The 15,276-nt window shown below is 39.3% G+C and overlaps 1 protein-coding gene across 3 annotated transcripts in view; it reads right to left on the bottom strand.

Annotated features, from left to right (window-relative positions):
• Window positions 1-15,276, bottom strand: part of ARG2 (arginase 2) — a 30,031-nt gene extending 14,755 nt beyond the window's left edge. Inside the window, exons 1-2 of one of the 3 annotated variants that reach the window (XM_006915143.2) lie at window positions 15,086-15,276; window positions 13,695-13,767 (exon numbers count right to left, since the gene is read on the bottom strand). In XM_006915143.2, coding sequence (XP_006915205.1) covers window positions 13,695-13,767; window positions 15,086-15,196 — 184 coding nt within the window. In that variant the 5' untranslated portion in view covers window positions 15,197-15,276. Of the gene's footprint in view, window positions 1-1,986; window positions 2,152-13,694; window positions 13,768-15,085 lie in introns of those variants that run through there. The other 2 variants (XM_015591942.2, XM_015591943.2) reach the window with 2 other exon arrangements.

Genomic DNA, 15,276 nt, shown 5'->3' with positions numbered 1-15,276 from the left:
CAGAATATGTGATCTTTTTTAAAAAAATTTTTGATACTCCATCTCTTCCAGAAAGGATTTAAAGAGACATCAGGCTAGTGACTACAGCTTTGCCAGTGAATTGTTCTGATGTGCAGTTCCCTGCCCCAGACCCTGGGTTATATCCTGGTTAGTGTTCCCCAGGGACCTCAAATTAGACCGCATTTCATACTACTCTAGGCTGAAAGCAAAGTACTGCAAGATGGTCTCTTGATGCAGTGGGTCAAGTGCCATAATAGGTGCAGAGGAAGAATCCCTGCCCTCTTGACCCCTAACTTCCTAGAAGAGTCAAGATCTCCAACCAAGTTCAGTTTCTAAGCTTATCACTATTCCGCACAGTTGTTACAAGGATTAAATGAGATAAGGAGAAGCCCTCACAGGCTAAGAATTGTACATATTGTTCAATTGGATGAGGCATCTTTGTGGTGCTTCTCCTGTATGAGGAGGAAAACTTCCTTCCTTTCTTTCCAGGTTCTTTAGCCAGTTATACTGACTTCCCCTGGCAACTGAGGCATATATGCCATCCTAGGCTAAGGAGAAGGGGTAAGTGTTAAGAGCTTCAAAGGGAAAGAAGACAATTCACAGAAAGATGGGAAGTGCAAATGTTTGGTAAACAAATGTTTGTCATGCCAGGCAGAGACAGAACACCTTGGACTTTGAACAAACAGGACCTGCCAAGCTTCCTTCAGCTTAACCACACCTCGCCCATACTCTGTAGTTATCTCTGGCGATAATTCTCTTCCTGGACCAGGCCTTCTATCTGAATTTGGGAGTTAAAAAGAAAAAGTTCTTCCTGAGTGTGGGGTGAGGGGACTGACAAAATGGAGGCAGTGAGACTCCCTCCTAGCAAGCTATGCGGTTTCTGGGCAGCCTTAGCTACAGTGTCCCAAGTGACCTTAGATACAGTGTTCTATACAACCTGTACCTTGTGATTGATTATAGTACCTGACCTTAAGCCACTATTATGCACTTTGTTATAAGAACAGCCCTGCCTGTGCGGGCTGGGGGTAGCTGGAGCTGTGCCTGTGCCTTGTTGTGTCCTGCTAAGCCTGAATAAAGCTATGTCGCATTTGCCCACGGCTCCTCGCATATTCTTCCAGCTGCCAGAACCACGTACTCCAGGCTTCGGTACCCCGAACCTGCAGAACACTGAGTCTTTTGGGCCTTGAATGACTTCAGCTCAAAACAATCCACATGCCAAAGTGGCACATTTTGGGGAAGCTCGTTCTGAACCCCTTCACTTCCCATCCTACCCTTTTTCTTTTCCTTGAAATGGATGGTGTAACCTAAGACTTCCCCAAATCTGTTCATGACTGTGTCATTCTTATAAAACCAGAGTTTTGGTGAGAATGAGAACATACACACAGGCCCACTGATTTCTCATACACAGCTCGAATTTTCTGCATTCTCTATAAAATATATAGGTGAGGCCATGTGGATGAAAAAGGGGCTCTATAACAAATCTGACCAAAAATTACCTTATAAGGTGATCTAACCAAAAATTCTTAATTGGGCAGGTCATGGTGGTTAGTCAGATCTCAGGCCTAAAAAACGTTTATCTTTGCCTCAAGCAAGCCCAGTCCATTGTTCTTGGACATCTAGGTTAACACACTTTTGAAATGCCAGAGTAATCCTTTCCAGACCTCTTTTCCACTCACAAGGGACCGTATAATCTTGCTAACTACCCTATAATCCAATCAGAGAAATTCTCACCCCCTCGCCTCCCCCAACCCCCGCCCCACAGTCAGGCAATTTCCTTATTTCCCTCCTTAATTCCAAATGTATAAAAGAAACTGCCAAACTGTCATTCTCCAGATCATTTGAGATCTTGCTTCTCAGCAGCTGATGTCAGTTTGGCTCAAATAAACTCAAAACAAAAATCGCTACAGGTTTGGACATTTCTTACGTCTACAGCTAGTTAAATCTTGGAACACCAATTCTCTGAAAGCCCTAACCACAATGCCATACCTTGCTGTGACTCATTGCTTGCCTTGCTGTAAAATTCTTGCATCACACAGGAAGGTGTTATCTACTTCTCTTTCTACTCAGTGGTTCTGGCCTCTAGTGGTGAGAGAGCCAGGAAGATTCCATCTTCTCTTCAGATCTGAGCATCACCCCACCTATTAACACACACTACCAAGAGTTTGGTCATTAATAGGGAGGGACAAGTAAATTTATTCAAAGAGTAAGTTATTTAAACCAAAGTAATCCCTTAGATTCTGGGCCTCTAAATTGTGCTATTTTGAATACTGAAGAAATAATGCAACATCTGTCTAAAGTAACTAGAGGTCAGCCTTAAAGAAGTCATCATTAGTTACTCAGGTCCTGGTTCAAAAACAAGTATGTTTCAAAAAGGAGGGCAATAACTGGATATTACCACCTTCTAACTTTTAGTTTAAATAAGTTCTTGACTGGTAGCCAAACGCCTTGTGAGAGTTAAACAATTTAATACATGAGTTATTCTTTGAGTCATACATTCTTTAAAATCTGGGAAATCAGATGGCTTCTGAGGAGTAAATCATCTTGAAAGGAAATAGTGCTCTGGGAAAATCCCATGGGTCACAATATGAATGAAGTGTGGATGAAAAGGGGACTCTAATAAATCTCACAAGTCTAGTGACTGAAAGTAACCTCACAGGTTGACCTGATCTTAAAGCACTAACTGGGCAGGTCATGGTGGGTAGTCCCCACCCAACAGGTATGTATAATTTCTTTAGTAAAAGGTTTATCTTTGCCTTAAGCAAGCACCATCCATTGTTTCTGTGCATCTAGGTTAACACACATTTAAAATGCTAGAGGAATACTCTTTTCAAACATCTCAGAGGCACTGCCACCCTCAAGAGAGCACATAATCTTAACTATCCTGTAATCTGATCCCTGCTTTGCTTCCTCCAAACTTCCTGTAATCTTCATTACTTCCCTCCTTAATTCCAAATGTATAAAAGAAACTGCAAAACCATCATTCTCAGGAGCATTTTCTCAGTCTGTTGAGATTTTGCTTCCAGGGATGTCCTGTATGGCTCGGTGGGGGTTCAGAACGTGCCACCCCAAGAAATGCCTCAGTGGTATGTGGATTGTTTTGTGCTAAAGGCAACTTTAGCTGCACTCAAGAGGTAATTCTGTCCCTCCCTTAACTACCTAGAAGAATTTGAATTGGGGGTCTTACTCATAATAAAAAGATTATCAGAGAGAACCTCTTTTGACCTACATATAAGGGGCAAATTGCTATGTACTAAACATCTGCTCTTTTTATCATCCAGGAATGACCCTCTGAAGTCCCCAAGGCACTTTACCTCATCCCTAGCTCAGAATGTCTTTTATATCCATTTTCCCTGTCTTTGGACCTCTCATATATGTGGGTTCCCATACACATGTATGTAATTAAATTTGGTTATTTTCTCTCGCTAATCTATCTCATGTCTATTTGATTATTAGACCAGCCAAAAGAACCTTGAAGGTATAGGATAGCTTCTTTCTCCCCCACAGCTCAAATAAACTCATAAAAATTTTCTATAGGCTTGGACAGTCTTATGCCAACAGAAGTTACAGGAGAAAGCTAGGATGTATCAGGGAGGAAAAATTCCGTCTACCTTTCAGGGTTCTTCTGACTGGTTTAATAATCAAATTGACAGGAGACAGATTAGCAGGAGAAAAAGTTTAGTAACACGTATACTTCTTATACACATGGGAGAGACCAAGGAACACTGGTTTCTGCCATAATGGCAGAGGCCATCACCTTAAATACCACCTTCAGCTGAAGATAAAAGTTGTTGGGGATGGAGAGTCAATTATGGGAGATAACCTTGAAAAGCGCAGTAAACAAGGGTAAGATTGTTATAGATTTAAGTCCCTACCTTCTACATTGAGAGCGAATGCAGATCTACTACAGTGAGGGAAATAAATGAAGATTTCCCTTACAAATGTAAATGTCCTTTTACAAAAGGTAACTTCTACTCAGCTTCTCTCATGCCTGCCATTTCTTAAAATTAACCAGCCTAAAATAATCAGTATCTCAAAGAGGCATCTTTTTGGGTGGCAAACTCTGCTCCTCTTCAGATTCTTTGCCCCCTTTCTCCTTCAGTGAAAGCTGTGTGCTTAATGTGTGCCTGGCACTCTGTTAAGTCCTAGAGATATAGAAAAAGGTATGGCTGCAGACTCCAAGGAGCTCACACAGCCTAGTGAGCAGTCATGGAAAGCGCAATCCAGTGCTAATTGCTATAATGCAGTTGTGAATAGGGTGTGTTGGGAACAGAGGAAGGTGCTGATTCAGACCTAGGAAGAGCCCGGAGGACTTCTCAGAAGAGGCAATGTCTGAATCTTGAAGATTTTAGCCAGGAATCAAAGGGGAAATGGGTAAGGCTTAACAAGCAGAAGAGGCACATATTCTCTTTGGTCCTAACAGAACAATTCACAATCATCCACCTGGCCCCAAGATTCATTCAAGAGGACTGTGGAGAGATGAGGCAGGAGGAGGGGGCAGGGCCTAGATCCTAGAAGCACTAAGGAGCTACTAAGGTTTTTTCCAGTAAGGAAGTGGCAAATCAAATCTGCACTGTAGATCTAGTGCCCTGGTGTCTTTTGGAAAATGGACTGGCCTGGAGAAGAGAAGCTCCGTAAAGGGGCAGTGAAAGAAAACATAGATTCCAGCAATACTTAGAGGGGATGTGGAGGAGAGACAGTGGGTCTGCCCTCCAGCTTTCTGGCTCTGTCACTAGATGAGAAAGACAAAGGAGAAGGGAGTGGCGATCATAAGTTCAGTTTTGAATATGTTGGCATTGGGGTGTTAGAGACTATCCTGTGGAAAAATACACGAAACAAGTTAACGAATCAAATCTAGGCAATATTCAATGGCTGATAACATCACTTCTGATGGAAGTGTATATGCTACCTATGAAGAATTGCCAGGAAAAAAAAAAAATTGAACCTAAATCTGACCAAGGATCTAGATCCAATTACCAATATACAGGAAATACAGAGGACAAAAGAACATGTCATCAGATGACATGGCAATGCAATTTGCAAAATCTAAACAGATTCTGCAGACAAAAGACCTAGTTTCTTCAACAAATAAACTGCAAGGAGGAAGTAAATAAACAGAGGAGAGACCTATAAAGGACTTAAGAGATATCAATCAATAGAGACCTTATCTGGATCCCAACTCAAACTAAAAAATAAACATAAAAAGTGTTAAGTCAATGGGACAGTATGAACATTAACTGGTGTTGAGGGCAGATACAAATAGAAAAGACTTGCCCCTGTTGAAAATAAGGAAATAGACTTATCCCCTCTTTTATTTTGGAATTAATTTCTCTGTCCTCTTCAAATGTACGTAAATCTTTACAATGACTACGTAAGCCTCCGGTCTCACAATCCGGGAACATTTCCTCAAAGACCTACCAACTAGCTCTTTGAAATGCAAATATCTAGGGCCCTCACCTCTCAGATCCTGTGGGAGAGTACTTAGCTAACTTCTGTGGGCACTGGTGGTGAGCGCCTTGCTGCAATTTGCAAAACTACCTCCTGTGTTAAGATATGAGAAGCCTATTTCCCCTCCAAATCAAGCTAATCAACTAACACAGGTTGCCACTCTAACTTCCATGACAAAGTTAGGATGAGCTGTATGTGACAAAAGGTACTGTCAAATCCTCTTACTGGAAGATTTGTTATTTATCTTGAAAATATGTAATGGGTTGCACCTGCTTGGCTATATAAAAGGATGAGATTTATCTTTGCAATCTCTTAGCGAATCGCCTGATTTAATGCTTATTCAATAATAAACTTTTCTTTCTCTACCTCTGTGGAGGTTTTCTCAGTTGGGAGATTTTTTAAAAATTATATCTCCCCAACATTGGGTATTTGATGTTAACTTATTTTAGGTGTGATAATGGTATTGTGTAAAAGTTTTTTTTTTTTTTTTAATTCTTGTATTTTGAAGATATATAATCCAATATTTGCAGATGAAACAATATGATGTCTGATTGTTTCAAAAGGTATGGAGCTGCTCATATTACACCTTCTCAGTGAGGCCTATCTGCATGTGTAATGCTTACCTTTTCCTCAATACTTGCTGTCCCCCCATCCCTTGCTTTCATTTACTCTAGCACTCATTACCATCTGACATCCTATACGTTTTATTATGTCTCTTTTAAACCACCCCTCATTAAAATGAGAGTTCTATGATAACAGGGATTTGTTTGTTCACTATTGTATTCTCAGTACTTAGAATTTAGTAGTGGTCAAGTTTTTTGAATATATAAATTAGTGAATGAATAAACATGTTATAGTTTTTAGTGACTAAAAGCTGCTCCTAAGAAAAATAAACCTGAAAATGATGTTTAAACAGTTTTGATGCATGCATACTTTATATAATTCATATTTTAAGTTCAATGAGTTTTGGCAGATATATATAGTCCTGTAACTACCACCATGCTTAAAATACAGGATATTGAAATGATTTTTAAGTCACAGTAACACATTATATTAGGTCTGTTAACTACAGTCAGGTAGGCCTGGAACTTGAAGATATCTTTAATTAAAACTTTAGGCTGCTGTTTTCAGAAGTCATATTAAGGAACATGATGGTTCAAAAATCAAAGCACCAAGAGAACAAGGAGTTGCTAAAATTGATATAAACTAAAATATAGTCCTAAATTAACTAAAGGCCAAAAAAACTGTAACCTAATGAATTACATTAACTTTCAAGTAGACTGTGTCAAGTACTAGGGGCGGCGGGGGCGGGGAAGCAAACAAAAGAACAAGAACTTATTAACAAGGGCTTGGGGAGAGAGGGCTTTGAGGATTCCAACTCACAATTTATTTCTCACTGGAATTTGTAAATTGTTTTATCATTAGTCAGGATCTTTAAGCTTCAGGTAACAGAAACCTGTTCTGGCTAATTCCAGCAGAAAAGCAATCTGCTCAATATATGTAATTCCCAGACTCTTCAATTAAGAAGGAAAAATCTGGTTTAAAGACCACATTGCCAGAAATAATGGCCCCAACAGTCGCATTGCAGAGTAGTGTAGTGAAGATATTATTGCTGTTGTCACCTCCGCTACTAGGGAAAAGCAATGCAGCTCGCATGGCTGACCCCACTGACACTGGACAGAAGCTCCTGTTCAACTGCTGCCACCAGTGCCCATCGCAAAATGAGTTCTGTGCTGTCCCTTCTCCTTGAATTTCAAATCAAAGTTTAGAATGGGTACTTCAGTTGGTGGAGCTTAGGTCAAAGGCCCACACCCCTAGCTGCAATGAAAATGAGGAGGTGGAATGTGGATGGGAATAAGTCTAAAGAGGTAGATATGGGTCAAATTATCCTATTGGTTGCTAAATGTGGAACACATACCACTAGTGGTTGAAGGACAAATACCAAAATGTAAAACTATTAAAAATGTTTTGGAAAAATGTATCTAGCATAAGCCTGAGATTTCATTGTTTCTTGTAGGGGCAGGCTACGTTTTAAAAGTATGATGCTTTAAAGCCAATTAAAAAATAAAAACCAAAATAAATATGGCAAATTAGATGGTATATGATTCTAAATTTTCTCTTACTAATTTAAATTTTTTGGAAGAGTACATGACCGAACTCTGTAGAGATCTGAGAGTACGACTAGGCAAGAATTCTTACCTTTGCCGGCTCATTCTAGAGGTCCCAGGATCTTTCTATTGTAGGAGCTTTGGCATAACTAGTGTCCAGCCAGTAAGGCATCCTATTCATGATGCCAAATGTGGGGGAAGAAGAAACTTTTCTCTACCCTCAAGGTTCTTTTGTCTGATCTAATAATCAAATAGCCTTGGTCATATACTCCTCCAATAAACTGAAGAAGAGAGAATAATAATTCTTAACTAATTTTACAAGGCCAACATTATGTTGATATCAAAACCAGGCAAAGACAACACACAAAAAAATTATAAGCCACTATCTTTCATGAACATAGATGCAAAAAATCCTCAACAAAAATACTAGCAAATCAAATACAAAAATACATGAAAAAGATAATAATATATCACGATCAAGTGGTGTATTATTCATTCAAGAGCTGCAAGGATGGTTCAACATAAGCAAGTCAATTAATGTGATACACTACATTAACAAAATAAAAGATAAGTCATATCACATCAATAGATGCAGAAAAAGCATTTGACAAGGTACAACACCCATTTATGATTAAAACACTCAATAAAATGGTTATAGAAGGAAAGTACCACAATATAACAAGTCCACAACTGATAAATCCTCAGCTAACTTTATACTCAATGGTGAAAAACTGAAAGCTTTTCCTCTAAGAGCAGGAACAAGACAAGGATGCCGACTCACACCACTGTTATTCAACATGGTACGGGAAGTCCTAGCCAAAGCAATCAGGCAAGAGAAAGAAAAGGCATCCAAACTGGAAATAAAGTAAAACTGTCACTGCTTGCAGATGACATGATTATATAGGAAACCCTAAAGACTCCACCAAAAGACTATTAGAAACAATAAATAACAGTAAAATTGCAGTATACAAAATCAATATTCAAAAATCTGTTGCGTTCCTATATAATAACAATGAAATATTGCAAAAAGATATGAAGAAAACAATTCCATTTGCAATTGCAACAAGAAGGACAAAGTACTTAGGAATAAACTTAACAAAGGAAGTGAAAGACCTATACACTGAAAACTACAAGACATTGTTGAAAGAAATTAAAGACAAAGAAATAGCTACTCTGTGTTCATGGGTTAGAAGAATTAACATAGTTAAAGTTGCCATATTACCTAAAACAGACTTAATGCAATTCCAATCAATGGTATTTTTCAAAGAAATAGAACAAAAAATTCTCAACTTTGTATGGAGCCACAAAAGACACCAAATAGCCAAAGCAATCCTGAGAAAAATGAACAAAGTTGGAGGTATCATTCTCCTTGATCTCAAATTATACTACAAAGCTACAGTAATCAAAAGAGTATCGTTTTGGCAGAAAAAAAGACATACACACCAATGGAATAGAATTGAGAGCCCAGAAATAAACCGACAAATACATGGGCAACTAATTTTTGACAAAAGAGCCCAAACCGTACAGTAGAGAAAGGAAAGTTTCTTCAATCAATGGTATTGGGAAAATTGGAAAGTCACATGCCAGAAAATGAAACTAGACTGTTATCTGATGCCATATACAAAAATTAACTCAAAATGGATTAAAGACTTGAATATAAAATGTGAAACAATAAAATACGTAGAAGAAAACATAGGCACTAAACTTATGGATCTTGGTCTCAGAGGAGTTTTTGTGAACTTGACCCCAATGCAAGGGAAGTAAAAGCAAAAATAAATGAAGGGGTCTATATAAAGCCTAAAAGCTTCTGCATAGCAAAAGCAACCATCAACAAAACAAAAAGGCAATAAACCAGATAAGAGAAGATATCTGCAAACAATATCTCTGATAGGAGGCCAATATCCAAAATATATGAAGAACTTTACAACTTAACAAAAAAAAATCCAATTAAAAAATGGACACAGGACCTAAAAAGACATTTTCTCCAAGAAAATATATAGATGGCCAATAGATATATGAAAAGATGTTCAACATCACTAGCTATAAGGGAAATACAAGTCAAAACCATAATGAGATATCACTTCATATCTGTTAGAATGGCTACTATCAATAAGACAAGAAATAAGTGTTGGAGAGAATGTGGAGAAAAGAGAATCATAATACACTGCTGGTGGGAATGTAAATTGATGCAGCTGCTATGGAAAACAGTATGGAGGTTCCTCAAAAAATTAAGAATAGAGCCATCATAAGATCCAGCAATCCCTCTGCTGGGTATTTACTTCCAAAATTTGAAAACACTTATGCATAAAAATATATGTACCCCTATGTTCACTGCAGCATCATTTGCAATAGCCAAGACATGGAAACAACCTAAGTGTCTTTTGACAGATGACTGGATAAAGAAGACATGGTACATATATACAATGGAATACTACTCAGCCATAAAAAATGATGAAATATTGCCATTTGTGACTACATGGATAGATCTTGAGAGTATCATGCTAAATGAAATAAGTCAGATGGAAAAGGAAAACCACATGTGATCTCATTCATATGTGGGAGATAAAACAGAAAACAGCAAATGAATAAAAAAAAACCAAACTCAAGACACAACAGTATGGTGGTTGCCAGAGAGGAAGAGGGGTGGGGAGAGAGGATGAAGAAGGTAAAGGGGGTCAAATATATGGTGACGGAAGGAGTCTAATCAGAGAGTGGTGAGTACACAATGCAATATACAGATTTTGTAATATAGAACTGTACCCCTGAAACTTATATAATGTTATTAACCAGTTACCTCAATACATTTAATTAAATAAAAAAATTAAAAAACAAAAGTATGAAGGTTTAAAGCCAATTGAAAAAAAAAAAACAAACAAACACCAAAATAAATAATATGGCAAATTCAATGGTATATGACAAGACTGAGAAGCATGGATGCATGTAAAGAAAGCCATGGAAAGAAAGCCATGGAAAGACTTTTAAGCAAAGGAGAAATATAGGCTTAGATCATTCTGGTGGCAGTGAAGAATGTGAACCAGTAAGGCAAAAATGGGACAAGAGATACCATTGGAAGGTTGCAGCCAGGTGTGAGAAGGACAGAACTAGGATTCTAATTATTTAGGAGGGAAAATCAACAAGACTTTATGATCAGAGATATGAGACAAAAGAAGAAAAAAGTTGTGATGGTCTTACAGTTTGACTTGATTAACTAGATAATGAATGATAGTGTGAAACAATGGGAAGACAGGAGGAGAAGATCCCACAAAGGAGTCCAGGAAGGACCAGTCGATAAAGGAGACTCAGGGGAGAGTAGTCTTGGCTAACAGAGAGTATTTCAAAAACAAAGTGGTCAATTGTGCAATAGAGACATCCAGCAAAATAAAGGTTGACAAATCAGTGAGCTTGCTCAAGATAGTTTCCGTGGAATGAAGGCTGAAGCATCACTATCATACAAATAAACTCGTGATTGCTAACATTCTCTACCAACCACAGAAAGCCCTAAACTCACAATACCTCAGGGTCCTCATGTTTAAACAACTCTTTCAGGCCCTCTTTCAGTTCTTGTTGAAGCAGACCAGATTCTTGGGTCTCAACCAAAGAGATTCCTGTTTTCAGATGAAACACCAATGAAACAGAGAGAATTAATGTCCCAAGTTGGGAGAAATAAATGGGAATAAAGGTCCCAAATTTGTCAGAAGAGCTCCCAAATGGTTTCCTGAACTACAGGACTCTTGGACTGGTCACAGGCAAATTTAGATAGTTGTGCCAGGGGCTGTTGCCTTTTCAGTACAACGGCTGGGTCAAATGACCATAATTACAGAGAGAGCTCTTACACTACTAATCTCAGCTACCTTTTCCCACAAAACACTCATGCTACTTCCGAAGAAAGGACAGCCTCCCCTTGCTATCAGAGCTAATCAGGAGCATAAACACTACATCTGAACCTCACCAAAGCAACCGCCTTTTTATGTCTCTGAGGTTCTCTATATGTATTAAAAGTAAGTGGTTACTTGAGAGAAGAACCCATTGAGTGTCCTTACTAAGCCTAGACACCAGGTCAAATATATTCATTCAAGAAAACAGGCAGTTTAACTGATGCCACGGCAACATTGACAGCCTGTGATATCAGAGCAGAAAGCAAAAAACAAAGGGACTTGTGAAAGTTACCTTTCTGTGGTTCTCTCTTGAAAATTGACCCATGCAGCTTATTTGAAAGTGCTCAAAGGACTTATTTTGGTCCTATTTCAGAGCATTTGAAACTTCTCTTTGTACTTTTCTCTAACATGTTCCTGGAGATTAGCCCAGCCACATGCTGAAAATCTGCTGAGTGCCACGATCTTATTAATATGCAGTGAGATTCTATCTCAGACTGCTGGTGATGTTGGGCAACCAATCACCTACAGGGTAAAGATATAAATTGTAAAACTAAAATGCTTTTAAAAGCATTTTTAAAAAATGAAAGAGAAGACCAAATAAACTGAAGCTTCACCATCACTTTAGGTTAAGAGTTTACAGAGGAAGTGTTAGAAGGAATAGCTTTTAAGGGAGAATGGCTATTCCAGGTTGGAGTGGAAAAATACCAGGAGCTATGACAGGAAAGGAGGTATACAAAGCATGAGTAAGAGAGGCTGCTACAAATATGTCCCTCCTGATCATTCAGCAGCCTCAGATGAATATTATGTCTCCTTTGTAAAGAGGCTGAAACTGATTCTCATGAGGCAGAATCCAGCAGTGAGCAGGCAATTCAAGCAATACCAGGCCCAGTTCATTGGATGGTTTATCCAGTATTTAAAAATAGTGATTATCAGAGATTGTTGTCTTCTGTGTAAAATAATGCTTTTTAAAAGGCAGAATGTGTATGGCTGATTTAAAGGGACAGTATCCTCATTTAAAAGTGGGAATAAAAACCTCCCTGTAGGTAACTAGTGATGCATTAAGACTAAATCTTATCTTTCATTTTTGTAGGTGAAATTGGAGAGTAATTAAAATGGCTAAGAAAGAGACTTTATTGAAGAAAGAACTGCACTTATTTAACAAGAAGAATTTTGAGCATTAAACTGAAGACACCATATCCATGTGTAGTCAGAGCATATAAAAGACACTGTACTCAAGGTGATTTCAGTGACTTCATTATTCCTGTTTTGGAAGATTATTCACCTCTAGGATAGACTCAATGATCAGGAGAGGAGGTTTTAAAGCAAGAATGAAAAAGAGATTTGTAGCTCCTCTAGAATCTGTTATTACTATCCCCAGGATTCAGAGCTCCCTGCTGTCACACCTTCTGCACTTATAGAAAAGGTATGTGAATGATCCTAACATGAATAGAGGAGATAACCTTGAACATGAACTCAAAACACCAGGGTTAGATATAAGAAAGAAACTTTCTACCATAAAAGTAATGGAATTTGGTGCCCTGTTATTAAAAGAAGAGTTCTCCATCACTATATAAATTACATTTATCTCTGTGTCAGATTTACTTCTGGTTCTGTAAGTTTATAGTACTATCCTAATTACAGGTTACAACTTTATTCTGATTACCTGGGGTGTTTGTGAAAATGCACTTGTCTAGGTCTTACCTCTGTGCCAATAAACCAGATTCTTCACATAGAATCCGGTTTATTGGATTCTATGTGAAGAAGCCTAGGAATCTGTATTTTTAACATGTAACTCGAGTGATTTTCATAATCAGGAAAGTTTGAAAAACTAATTTAAGGTTCTGCTTATAGTAATATAAAGCTATTAATCCTAGGGAAGAAATGAACGATTTGAAGAGAGGAAACTGGCTAGACTGATGAGTCATAAGTACTTCATGACTGAGTTAGGAAAGCTAGAATTTTAGGGGGAAAGGTTGACTTGAGTAGTTAAGAGTTGGAGCTAGCATTCTTAGTACCACTTTGCAATCATTAGCAGCTTGTTCCAGTCCCTGCCTCACTCCACCTCTTTGCCTTCCACATACTCTTTATTGCAACAAGACTTTGCCTGAAGACGGATAGCTGTTAGGCTGCAGATGGAATCCAAGGGAAGATGAGAGATACTTCTCAAGACATATGCAGCTGACAATGTGAGGTTCCTGGATATGAGAGAAAACTCTGAACTGGTCTGTTACCACCCTGCACAGACATCTCAGATCCAGCCACTTACCCAAATTGGAGAGCCTTTTCATTAAGCCAGCTTCTCTTATAGCAGCAGGACCATATTCCACTCCTTTTCTTTTCTGTCACATAAATTACAGTGATATGTGAGGGAAGATGATTGAAAATAAGATCACTATAGTTCACCAAAATAAAAAAAAAATCTGCTGTATTATACAGTAGTCCCCCTTTTCTGCAAGGGATACATCCAAGACCCCCGGTGGATACCTGAAATCACAGATAGTACAGGACTCTATACGTACCTATGACAAAGTTTAATTTATAAATTAGACGCAGTAAGAGATTAACAATAACTAATAATAGAACAATTATAACAATAAAATAAAAGTGTTAATTGAATGAACGCACTTCGATATCTCAACAGTCGACCTGATAACCAAGCCTGCTAAGTGACTAAGGGGTGGGTAGTGCATAGAGTGGATACACTGGACAAAGGGATGATTTCCCTTTCTGCCAGGATGGAGGACTGCTCGAGATTTCATCACATTACTCAGAATACCATTTAAAATTTAAAATTTTATGAATTGTTTATTTCTGGAATTTTCCATTCAATATTTTCAGATCACAGTCGACTGTGAGTAACTGAAATCTCCTAAAGCAAAACCCAGGACTACGACTTAGTTCCCAGGAGACAGATTCCCTCTGAAAACCTGTGACATTATCATTTTCACCTGAGGTCTGGTTATTTCAAACACTTGCAGGGAAGGAGGGAAAAACAACAATCACTGAAATCATATCAACCTTCCAAGCCCCTTGTGGGAAGGGCAAAAGGAGGCCAAGACAGGCTGGGTCAGGTGAGAATCTATCTGGTGGTTGGATGTGTGTAGCTGGCCGGGACCAGATCCCATGCTTCTCTACCAGCGAGCTCTTCACGATTGCAGGTTTCTTTCAAAGAAGAAAGAACAAAACAGCTCCTCCCCGTTCTCCCGCCGCTAGAGCGGCTGGCGCCAATTTCCTTCCCAGTTAAAGCTCTGAGAAAGGATCCCGATTCCTTAGGGGTTTCTCTTTAACCTCCTCTCCCTCTATTTTCCACCGAGGATTGATGCTGGTTTCTCCTCCTTCAGCCTCTCCACGGAATCTTCTTTTTCCTTCCCTCTCCTCCATCACCCCAAGTGGGACCCACCTTTTCTCCTCCTGGGGAGGCCGCAGAAACCCGCACACAGGGTGCCCTCCATCCGCTCCCTCCTTCTCCATCTTCTAGCGGAGAAAATGCCACGTGCTCTCCCGGTGCCCAATCTTGGGAATCCACCAACCAACTCGTCCGTTTCTCCGTTTCTCCCCATCCTCTCTTCGCCCCTTTGTCCCTCCCACCTCACCTCCGCTTTCTCTAGGTTCTGGGGGCGGGGATGCTACCCGACAGTGCCAGGTGCTAGTTCTCACCTGTCCCTGTGAGAATGGGGCTCCTATCACAGCCACGGAGTGGACGGACTTTTTCAGGGCGAAATGCACTTGAGTCCGGAGGAAACGCGAGAGGCTGCTTCTTAGGGACATGATGGGCAGCGCGGGACGTCACCACACAAGAGGCTGCTACGTGAGGCTCGCCGCCTTCAGTAAGCGCCGCCGCCGGCAGC

This window comes from Pteropus alecto, unplaced genomic scaffold (assembly GCF_000325575.1).
Source record: "Pteropus alecto unplaced genomic scaffold, ASM32557v1 scaffold276, whole genome shotgun sequence".
NCBI classification, from domain to species: Eukaryota; Metazoa; Chordata; class Mammalia; order Chiroptera; family Pteropodidae; genus Pteropus; species Pteropus alecto.
The sequence above is the reverse complement of the archived record's forward strand: the minus strand, read 5'-3'. Positions and strand labels throughout refer to the sequence as shown.